Here is an 11,706-nt window from a genome sequence, read left to right as displayed (position 1 = left end):
TTTTCTTTTTCTTTTTTTTTTTAAAGTATGATTCGTTAAAGGTTAAGAGTTGATCAAAAGGGAGACTATAAAATTAGTTTATGCCAAAAGATTGCACAAGAGGAAATCACCAACCCTCATATCTACTAGCAATATTATGAGCAAGAGTTCTCATCCTATTCTGAACTCTTTGTACTGGGATCTTTGTATTGGACTAAAGTTTTATTATAATGAGGCGTTATCTTGGACAGAAAGTGATTTCCATTTCAACTTCCTTAAAAAAAAAAACAAAAAAAAAAGACACATCCATAAAGCATGGCAATTCTCAGAATAGACAGTCTGCCATTTGTCTTCCACTGCACTTGCCTTCTCTTTTTCAGCAACACCTCGGCTCTCCACTAATAGATTTTTGCTACCAATACGACAATGAAACGCAACCAAAAAAAGCGAAAACGAAATCGAGATATGTAAATTCCCCAAACCAAATTATCCAATCCACCAACACTTTTATCATAATTAATAACTTTCCCTAAACACTAAACTCTCATTCATTAATCAAACTAATTGGTGTAATTAGGCACAACAGCATGTGGGTGGCAAGCCTTAGCATCTGGGTGTGGCTCCACCGCAGGGCTCGGGTCAACACGGTTGCTAAGCAGCTCCTCCGGCAGATCCTTAATTCCCTTCAAGTAAAATGTATAGAAAAGCTTGAACGGAAAAACTATCTGCTGCAGCTTAACTTGACCGGAAACTCCTTCGAAAATGCCCGTGCCGCCGGTCACCGCTAGGTAGGTGTCCTCGTACGTCAGGTAAGATCCCTGCACAGCAATCTGCCCGTAATCCCCGAAGTAGAAGCTGTAGATGGCTTCGTACCGGTCACCTTTCATTTCCGGTTTGTTTTCGATCAATACACATATTCCTGCTGTTATTCCTATACGTTTTTTCAGGTCTCCGGTGTAAAGCTGTAATGGTTACACACATTCAAAGAAAATCATCATCAGTGATGTAAGACTAATTAACCATTTCCTACCAACCCGCTTTAATTGTCTCTATTCTGCCAGAGTGCTTATTCTTCCCCTTTAAAATTTAATATTTAAAAAATCTCTCTCGTGATGCTTATTCTAATTTTATAGTGAAAATAAGTTTTTATTTAAATAGAGCTATTTTTAAATAGAGTTATCAAATTTATATGTCAATGGCAAACAACTCAGCTACTCAATAATTGATATGACACCCCATTTTATTCATTCTCAAATATTCTTTTTATATATATAATTGGACTGAAAAGATATCATCTTTTGCGGGGAAAAAAATATCCGCAGGAAAAAAAAAAAAAAAAAGCACAGTAAATCCGGTTAATTTTGAGCTTGAAACGGAGAAAGAGCATTTGGGGATTATGATTTGCGAGCATAAAAGCAAATTATAATCAGAATCTTCAAAAAAAACATGGTAGATTTTCTGGGGAAACAAACGAAACTGAGATGTAAAAAACTTACTTTGTTGCTAAAAGGCACCAGATCACCCAGAGAATTAACTTCTTTCTTGCTCAAGCGGAGATAAGCAGGACTTCCACGATCTCGCTCATTGATCTCATACACACAAAGTTCTTGGACCTTAGCTGCAAAACCAAGAAGACAAAACCCAATTCGATGAATCACAAAATTAACTCCAAAACTAAGAAAAGAAAAATGAGAAACATAGGGAAATAATAGTTACCGGGTCTTGCATCATCAGATGAGGCCGCTTGGCTTCTGCAGAGAAAAGATCTCTTGGGAACAGAGAAGTTGTTAAAGCTTGAAGTCTTTGAAAGGAGGAGTCTAGGATTCTGAGTGAGAGATGGGGTTGTGAGCTTGAAGGGCACCGACTTGGTGGGCACAGTAGAGGTGGAGTTAGATCTTGAACTTGAAGCGTTGGTCAGATTCACAGAAGAGATAGTTCTGAGAGAAGCCATTGATTTTGATGATGATTGGTTTTGATTTCTATAGTTCTTGGGGTTTGGCAGGAGAGAAAGTGAGGTATCAGTGTGAGAGAGCGGTGATTTATATAGAAGAGTGTGAAGTGGCCGGTGAGGTGTGGTAACTGGCTTTTGGGTGTATGGATGGACGGTGCAACCGCGGGTGGACCATGGATCATGGTCCATGGCTAAAGATGGCAACAGATTGAATTTAAGGAGTTATAATTAAATTTGGAATTGTGTTTAGATTTAAAAAATAATAATAATATATATATATTAAATATTAAATATATATAGTAATTTATTTATATAAATAATTAATTTAATAAAAAATATATATATTTTATAATAATATTTATAAATTTTATATATTTTATTTAAATTTAAATATTTAAATATTTTTTAAAAATATTAAATTTTTTAAATGAAAATTGTTAATGAAAAATATTTTTTATATAAATTATTAATTAAAATATATAAAATTAATTATTTTAAATTAATTCGATTTGAAATAAATTTAAATACTATTAATATAAATTAAATTTAAATTTAAATAATTTAACTTTGGTGAATATAATACCATTTACCTCCTTATTTGTAGCATGGCTTTTAAAGAATAGTCAACCAAATATCATGACTCACATCTGGGTGGTGTTTTTTTTAACAAGGTTCTAGTTTTGGTATTGAACACGTGATTTATGGTGTTTGGACGGAAGAGAAGGGAAGCGAAGGAAAGTTTGGCAGCCGTTATTTTGAGGATCTTGTCAATGACACCTTATGTGAAAATGAAACCTAATTTTCGGCTTCAATTGATTCATAATGTGGATTTTGTTTTTATGGGTCAATTCATATCATGCAACTGCAAATTTTGATTTTAAAAATTTTAATTTTGCTTAAGATATTAATAAAGCAATATAATTTTTTACAGTTTTAAAGCTTTTATATAATTTTATAAATTTTTATTAGCTTATAAAAATTTACTTATTAATATAATTAAAAATAGAATTAAATTATAATTAATCAATTCATAATATAAAATATATGAGATTGTTGATGCCAGTACAGTCACTTTGTCGTTTAAATCATTAAATTAATAAAATTATTAATTAATAAATTTTTAAAAATATTAAAAATATTTTAATATATTTTTTAAAATAAAAAAAAAACCATCTATTAAACTTCTTCTTTATCATAAAAACTAAGCCGCAATTCTCCGTTTTAAAAATAACCTCTCGCCAGTAAAACAACTGAAGAACCTTAATAAGTATTCGGGATTTTTTTTTTCTAAAAACGACCTTAAAAATAGTCGAGACGATACACGTGGATGAATATATGGGTTGTTACGCTAGCTGTCCCAGGTGAATAAAAAAAAGCTAATCGGTCACGTGCGTGGAATGCGAACCATCTGGATTCTGCAGAAGTGAGCGGCGGCCTTGTGGATCACATGGCTTCAACGCTAAACTAAACTAAACCAAACCAAACCATTCTTCTCTTTCTACAAAATCATTTCAATTTTGCAGCATAAAACTTTAGTATACTCATTTTCACAAAAATATGCATATATAAATATTGCTTTTTATTATGAAAATATTTAAATTTAAGAAAAATTAAATTAAATTTATATATTCATTTTATCATTGTGGTAATATTAAGTTGCTTTTAAAAACATTTTAATCATACACACATATGGTAGTTTAACTAAATAACTAACTATTTATTTTTAAATTTGACTTATAAATTAAAAGATACATTTTAAATAAAAAAAAACTCAAAAGTACTATTTAACCAAATGTAATCTTGAGTTTTCAATACAAGCAATGATCAATTTAATTTATATATATTTTTAGGTTATGTACAATTCAATACAATTTCTGCTCATATCTAAATTAATCAAAAAAGTATTTAAGTTTCAATAAATATCATTTTTGTCTAAAAAAATTAATAATAAAATATTAATATTATATTTATAAGACTAAATGTATAGTTTGTGTTTTTTATGTTTTCATAAAGAGTCATTTTATTCTTTAATTTTACTTTTATTATATTTATAATTTTAATTTTTAAATTTTAAATAATTTAATTTTTATAAAATGAGATAATATATTTATCATCTCCTCAATTTTTAATTATTTAATAATTTAATTTTTATAATATAGTTACGCATAAATATTATATATCAGTTGTATGAATTAGATTATTTCATAATTTAAAATTTTAAAGAGTAAATAGAATAAAATTAAAATTAAAAAAGTGAAATTATGAAAGTAAATTATGTATTTTATTTTATTTTTAAATGTTAAAATAAATTTTTATTTAAAAGAAAAAAATTCCAACGAAACTCATACAAATTATCATCGTCATCATCTTCATCTTTTACTGAATGTTGGATTTGATGGGAAGATAGGATTTGCCCCCAGTCGTACATATCCTACCAATTTACAAATATAATATATACTAAAATCATAATAAATCACATTAATAAATGCATAATAGTGAATTTTTTATTAATTAAATGTTTAAATACTGATAACATATAATGTGTAAATTTTACTAAGATTGGGACATGCATGTTAAGATATTAATCACAAAATAATGACTTAGTGATATATCAAACTCCACATATGCACGACCTCCTAAAATCTTAATCTGATATTAATACCTTTAATTTCAAAATTTTTGTATACGATTATCCGACTTCTGATATCTATTTTCCATATTAAATTTTAAATGTGTGTATTATGATGATTCTGATATAACATGCGTGTCAAAAATGACATAATTCAAGCCAGTTAAACATTAATTAGTCGCATGCCCACTATTACTGAGTGGTCTAAAAAAATATGTTATAAATATTATCGTCTTATTAGAAAAACATACCATGTATGGCTATAGATATATATATTTCTGCTACTCGAAATAAATTATCATTTTTTTGTTTTTTTGAAAAACATCTTTTACTTGCCTGCAGCCTAAAAACCTTAGTATTCTCAAAATATATTACCTAACTTCATTAATTTTATTTACTATCTGATGTGGTCGAAAACAAATTAAAAAATGATATGTCAATCTAGATAAAAAAAGTGAGGTGGTTGACACTTATGTAATGCTCACATTAGTAATTTATTAAAGAGAGTCGAGTGTAAATAGATTGTTTGAATTTAAGAATATTGTGTAAGTAGATTACTTTTACATTATAAGAAAACTAGGTTAGTTGGTGATTTTTTGGAAATTCAACTAATACCAGCTAGCGGATAAGAGATCTCGTAATTGTAGGCATAATAGAGATTTAATGTATAATATCTTTAACGATAATTAGATATTATGGAAGATTCAACTAGATACATACACATGGAATGAGTCTTCTATCATTCTGTATACTAACCATCATGATGACCGAATTTTCTTTCTCATGAATGAAACTTAAATGATAGAGTGTTACAGATTATTAGGATTTTACTGCATAGTGCAATAGTATGATGACAACGTACGACATATTTTGAAAGTATATTGTATCATATCACTACCTTTATTTACTCCTTAAGAATCTCATTACTCGAATCAAGTATCACAATCTCATCGCCTTGAATTTCAATCTCATTAAATACTGTGATACAGATACAAATTCAATGCAATAAAATATTATGATATGGATAAGTATTTACTCTAGGAGTTAATTGAAGTCTAAATTCAACTTAAATGGATCTTATCTTTTGGTCAATGTTGGACTTAATGGCCAAATTGCTTAAGGAAGAGGCTCCTAAAGGCTTTAGAAAAAGGGCAGCATCAGATGGGACTTTAAAAAAAGATGGTAATGCAATAATTCCTTATTTAAATTGAGAGATATGGAAATAAAATAAAATAAAATCAATTAAATTTAATATCTTATTTTTTATTATTTAGACACCAAATAAAAGGAGGAAAAAAGGTGAAGAGAAATTAAATTGAATTTTTTAAGTTTTTATAAGTGATTCAAAATATTTTCTTTCAAATTAATGGAAAATCGTTTGAAAATACTTAAATCATTATTTTCTTTAATCTTTATTTTAAGAGAGAAACTTGATTTTTTTTTTCTGCATTAATAATTTAACTAAACAATATAAAGTAAATGATGAAAATTGATTTGGAGGTTCAATTGAAAAAGTGTAGGGGTAGGGAAAGTGAGAAAAATGAAGGATTTGAAAACAAATATTTAGATATGATGTAGATAAGGAAGGAGTGAGCAATGTCAAATTAATTCACAGTGAATAGTCCAAGCACCATTCATTGACCATTGTCACCGCTCTCTTCAAAAATAAAACTGCCATAATTATTGAATGCATAAATAAAAAAAGAGTATTTTCGAGACAAACACAATACAACTAAAAGACAATAAAATCATAGAAAAGTAAAGCATAAACTAAAAAATAGATATAGAAACAACAAATAATATCGAAAAAACTCTTGGCACTAAAAAAAGATTCGATCATCCAAAATAGCCATATAAAAAGGTGACACAATAGAATTTAGCTAATTTACAATCTATAAAAACGAAAACTATGAGATGAATTAGTATAATCCCGAGAATGTAATAATATCACCAAGCAAAATCAGTGCATCCTCAACCACAGGTCCACTAAAACCATCCCACAAAGAACCTCGTAAACCTGCAATTAAAAATAAAAAACAAAACAAAATAGAGAGCATCATAAAAAAATAAAAAATAAAAAATATTTCTACTCAAAAACAAAAAAAAAAAATCGTGAGCGTGCAAAACCCGCTACAGAATCACAGGAAAAAATAAAATTGTCGTGCCTAATTCTTTTTGTTGATGATCACTCACCCACCTCAATCACTTTTATCTATTCTTTTTATTTTATGTATTTTCTTTCTCCTTGAATGAGAATATTTTTTATTAAGCCGCATCTAACTTAAAATCAAATAAATAATCAATAATAAATTTAAACTCATAGATTTAGCCCGATGATAAGTAAATATTAGAGATTTCAGATTTTACTTCTCAATTTTCAATTTCCATCTAAAAAAAATCTTCAGGTCAAAATGACGAAGTCACCACATCCAAAAAATCAAATATGGCTGAGATTTGGCCACCAAATCATATGGGCAAATTAAAGAAGAAAAAGAACAAGATATAAAGGCACAAAAGCTAGTGTATAGTGATGTTGAAAAGCCAGTTTTTAAGGCTAACACTTTTATGAAGCACTCTCCTTTTTCCAACAAGGAATCAAAAAGGCTATTGCTAGGCTTTGTTTGGCGAGTGGAAAATGTGTGATTTTGGGAATCAAGAAGATATTCTAGTGGGAAAATGTATCATATGCCCCACCACCACCACCACCATCTTAATTATTTTAATGAGGATTCTTTGAATTTCTATGAACAACTCATTCATTGGTATGAATATAGTAGTTGAGAAAAGGCAATTGATCCTTAAAATCTAACATTTCTTCTTTGATTTGTCTAGGAATATTTATGAAAAAAAGAGTCCAAATCAACCTTAAACATGGTAAGCATGTTTAAATTTACCCATTTCAATTTTTTTATTAAATAAAATTTTAAACTTTATATTTAAGTTTACATTAATTTTAATTTAATAAAATATTATATTTAGTAATTTTAAATATTAAAAATATTTACTACTTTTATTTTTACATATTTTATAATTTAATATTTTAAATTATTAAAATAACATCTTATTATGTCACGATTTATTTTAAATTTAAAAATAAAATTGATTTTATTTAAAAATCAAACTTATTTAAACTTTAATGAAATATTTAAGAATGAAGGCGTTGAGATTTTTTCTTTTAAATAAAACTACTGGTTGTATTAATAAAATTTTATAGAATAAATAGAGAAACGATCATGCCTAATTATTATATTATTATATGAGTATAATAATTATTAAATTAAATATTTTATATTGAAATTTATGTATAATTTTTAAAATGTAAATAATAACAATATGATTTTTTTATGTAAATATTTAGTTTAGTATTATAAAATTTATTTTTATGTGAATTGATGCTCTTATAATTTAATTTAAAATTAATTAGTGTAAAATAATAATATATTCTACACTAATGAATTTTTTTTAAAAAAAATTAAAAATTAACAGAATAAAATTAAAAATATAAAAATTTAAAATTTCTTAAATTTATTTAAATGTACATAGTTTCACATTAATGAATTTTAATTTATTAATATTAAATTTTTTATTAAAATGTAAAAATCTAAAATTTAAAATTTAAATTGAATCTAATAATAAAAAAAACATATATTTAAAGTGTGGATTTGAGATTTTTGTTTTTTTTACTCTATACATAAACAAGAATATAATAATGACAAATTAAGTCTAATTTTATAGTCTGATCGTATCACTGTTTGTTTTTTTATTTTTTATAAAAAGTGGTTATATTAAAAAAGACATTAAATTCAATAGTGCAATAATTAGGTCTAGAGGGACTCAAAGTCAATAAATATTGGTCAAAGGCCTACAAAGTCCGGTCTAAATTAAGACCTAATTTACTGAGAAGAATTGATTGTAGTACTACCACATTGGTCATATAACTGTTGTACGGAAAAATATCCTCTAAAATCAACATATCATTCTTTTGAAGCCTATAATCGAGCCCAATGGGCCACTATTCTCTTTTCAAAGTTCCAATGCTTTTCATTTGGATTATATAAACCACCTACACATCTGGTTTAAGCACGTGTTACTCTCCTAACTCCTACGTTAAAAAATATTTATCTCAACTTAATTTATTATGAATTAAGATATTTTTAAAATATAAATAAATAAATATTTATGAAAAAAAAATATTTTATAAATTCATAACAGTTTAATTTTTGTAATACAGCCGCTCTAAATTTTTAAATAAATAATTATTTAACTTAATTAGATGTTGATAACTTACCATCAGATAAACGAGTACAAGCCCTACGCTAAATACAACGAACCAAGGAGTCAGTGGTGTGGAGAGATCCTGTACTGTATTTGACTTGGCAGCAAATTAGAGGGTAGATAGCAGAAAGCCGCAGCGGCCTGGGCTAACTAGGTAGCCCAGGTATGGCTCAGTCTCAGTGGCTAAAGCCCGATATGGCATGGCAGTGGACCAGTGGTTAGCTCTACTGGTATGCAACCTGCACTCACAACTCAGGCCCTCAAAGTTCCACACCCGTCAGTGAATCCAACCACAAATCAGTGGCCCTCTTTAAGTTTTACGTTCATAATATTAGATCGATTCGATTTAAAATTAAATTAAATTAAATTAAACTAATTTTATTCAATTTGATTTAATGGATTTAAATTTTTAATAAATTTTTTATTTGAATATTTTAAAATTTAATTAAAGTATTTTAATTTTAATATAATCTAATCTCTCAATATTATTAAAAATAAGTTAATAACATAAAAATTATCATTAATCGATTCGGTTTGATTTTTTTAATTTTTTTCTAATCAAAATTGGATTAAATTGAAATAATTAAAATTTTTAAAATTAAAAATCGAATCGAACCGAAATAAATAAAAAATTAAATCAAAATTTTAAATTAATTAAATTTAATTAATTTTTTTAATTTAAACCGAATACTGCTCACGCTATCATAAATTATATCTAGATAAATTTTTCTTTATTATTATTATTGAGCGATCCTCTTTCATATGAAATTTGATGTTATTGTAGACTATACTGAAAATTTCTTTTCATTCCATCATCCCTCCCTTCCTTCACATTTATACACGCATGGGAGACCGACAAGGTTTGCTGAAGCCCTCTTTAGAAAAAAAAAAAAATCAGAAATCTCTGAAGCAAAATATTTTTTTTTATTAGTATTAATTTTAACAAAGCGTATTCTTGATTGAAGAAGTAGACAATGATCAGCAAAACTGATAATTCTGTGCAAAATTAATTATTTTCAATGATCGAATAATTGCGAGGGCTTACTTTTAACTATTAATTATTTGCATAGAGCCAAGCTTGCATAAATAATTCCTTTGAGTGCTATTGGCTGCTTCAAATAATTGGCCAGATGCAACCAAATCTCCAGATTGGTCTGAGCATCCGCAAATAAGCAAGGGAAATTGTTGTCTATGAAATTTACAGTGATTAATCGGATATTAGATCTCCATTGATTTACAGTGAATATTAACTCATAACCATATCATCCACATACTCAGAATGTAAAGTTTCAAAACTGATTCCACAAGTATCTGCACATCTCTGACGTTGACCTCGCCCAAAATTCAAATTTCTTCACTCAATCAAAACTGGCCAAGCTGATGACTTAGTTCAATGAACTCCCCAATTTCTAATTACCAATATCTTTCGTGTAAATCAAGAAAAAGATACCATCATTAATTCCTTAATTATAATTACGTTAATTACCATAACACCAAGTTGATGAAAACTGGATCAATCTTAATTCAATGAATCGTACAATATGTAAGATGTCTGAAGTCCGGACATGGATGAATTATCTTTGAACAAACCAAGACAAAGATACGAGAACTTAATATTGAAATTCTTTTAAAAAGTAAAAATCAGATGGAATTGCCAAGAATATTAATAACCCATCAAAAGAAAAATGAAAAAAAAAAAGAGCACCTAATAAAAAATCTAGGTTGTCTACCATATCCAAGACACAGGCCATTTCTTCACGAGATTGTCACGTGCAAGACTTGGTTGTCTTCCATGCACATTACAAGCTTGCAAATTTTCTATTGTTGTATACAAAACAAAACCAGCTGCATGCAACCAACACACGAGACAACATTGTTTCATAACGATGTCAGATTAATTTAGCATGCATTGTCCCCTTATATTTCTTTATTCAAAACTCAATTTTTTTTCCCTTTTAATTTCTTGAGGTTCATATGAAATTTGACCCTACCCACCTTGCAATGGGCATGGCAAATTCTTGATGGGCCAAGTGGATAAGGGTAGGTGCCTTTATTATTTTTCTCCATGGTTGGGTTGGCCAGCCACCGTAATCGGCTATTTATGTGATTTTTTTCTTTAGTGGGTCAGTTGCACCCTTTAAAATTATCAAGAATAGTGCTTCATCCATGAAAAATATCAACAACAGTCAAGATATATATAACTGAGAAAAAACAAAGAGAAATTTTAAATATCACATTCACATTTTTTTATGAAAAAAAAATCAAGGGTTAAAATGTGAGAGACTATGGTAGCTAAAATTGGCAATTAAGGAGAGGGAGTTGACTGCAAACAAGTGTAGATTGAGGCAGCGTACGTGGAATTTCAGGGACCATGTAATTTTCTGTTAATTGAATTGGGAGGAGCACAAGAGAAGACATGTGGGATTATGGTTTGCTTGATGTTGATTAAGTTAATCATAGATTTAAGTAATGATTAGATTAAAAGATCTGTCCAAATCATAAGGCAATTTTTTGAGCTTTGAGCATTCAATTGTTTATCTTAATTAATGTCCCCTTGTTTTCTTCATTATAAGAGCTGCTCATTTATTCATTGGGAACCTCCAATAGAATTTCATTCCTAAAATGAATTGGGAAAAGCCTTTTTCTTTTTTTTTTTTTCAAAAGAAAGGAGTTAGCCCAAATCTTTGTACAAAATGATTTTATTTTTATATCTAACTAATATAAGAAAATACATCAAACAGTTCAATATTGGACTCACAAATTTAATCTAGTGATAAGTGCATTTGAATAAATTTGAGAGATCTAAAAAAAAAAGTTCAATATTAACATGCTCAACATTAAGATAAAAAAATTGAATTAAATACCATATTAA

The 11,706-nt window shown here is 27.8% G+C and overlaps 1 protein-coding gene across 1 annotated transcript; it reads right to left on the bottom strand.

Annotated features, from left to right (window-relative positions):
- Window positions 1-422: 422 nt before the first annotated feature.
- On the bottom strand, window positions 423-2,154 carry LOC110631034 (allene oxide cyclase, chloroplastic). Its single transcript, XM_021778740.2, has 3 exons — window positions 1,696-2,154; window positions 1,476-1,597; window positions 423-941 (listed from the first exon to the last, which is right to left on the bottom strand). Exons 1-3 carry the CDS (start codon window positions 2,117-2,119, stop codon window positions 540-542), a joined length of 948 nt encoding a protein of 315 aa, XP_021634432.1. The 5' UTR covers window positions 2,120-2,154; the 3' UTR covers window positions 423-539.
- Window positions 2,155-11,706: the final 9,552 nt, after the last annotated feature.

This window comes from Manihot esculenta, chromosome 1 (genome assembly GCF_001659605.2).
Source record: "Manihot esculenta cultivar AM560-2 chromosome 1, M.esculenta_v8, whole genome shotgun sequence".
Lineage (NCBI taxonomy): Eukaryota > Viridiplantae > Streptophyta > Magnoliopsida > Malpighiales > Euphorbiaceae > Manihot > Manihot esculenta.
Note: the sequence above shows the minus strand (reverse complement) of the source record. Positions and strands in the feature narration are given on the sequence as shown.

Excerpts from the sequence above, each read along its gene's own strand:
- LOC110631034 (XM_021778740.2), bottom strand. The coding sequence starts at position 2,119 with ATGGACCATGATCCATGGTCCACCCGCGGTTGCACCGTCCATCCATAC. Across the intron at positions 1,598-1,695 it reads ATCTGATGATGCAAGACCCG|CTAAGGTCCAAGAACTTTGT; the intron begins GTAACTATTATT and ends TTGGTTTTGCAG. Across the intron at positions 942-1,475 it reads TGGTGCCTTTTAGCAACAAA|CTTTACACCGGAGACCTGAA; the intron begins GTAAGTTTTTTA and ends TAACCATTACAG.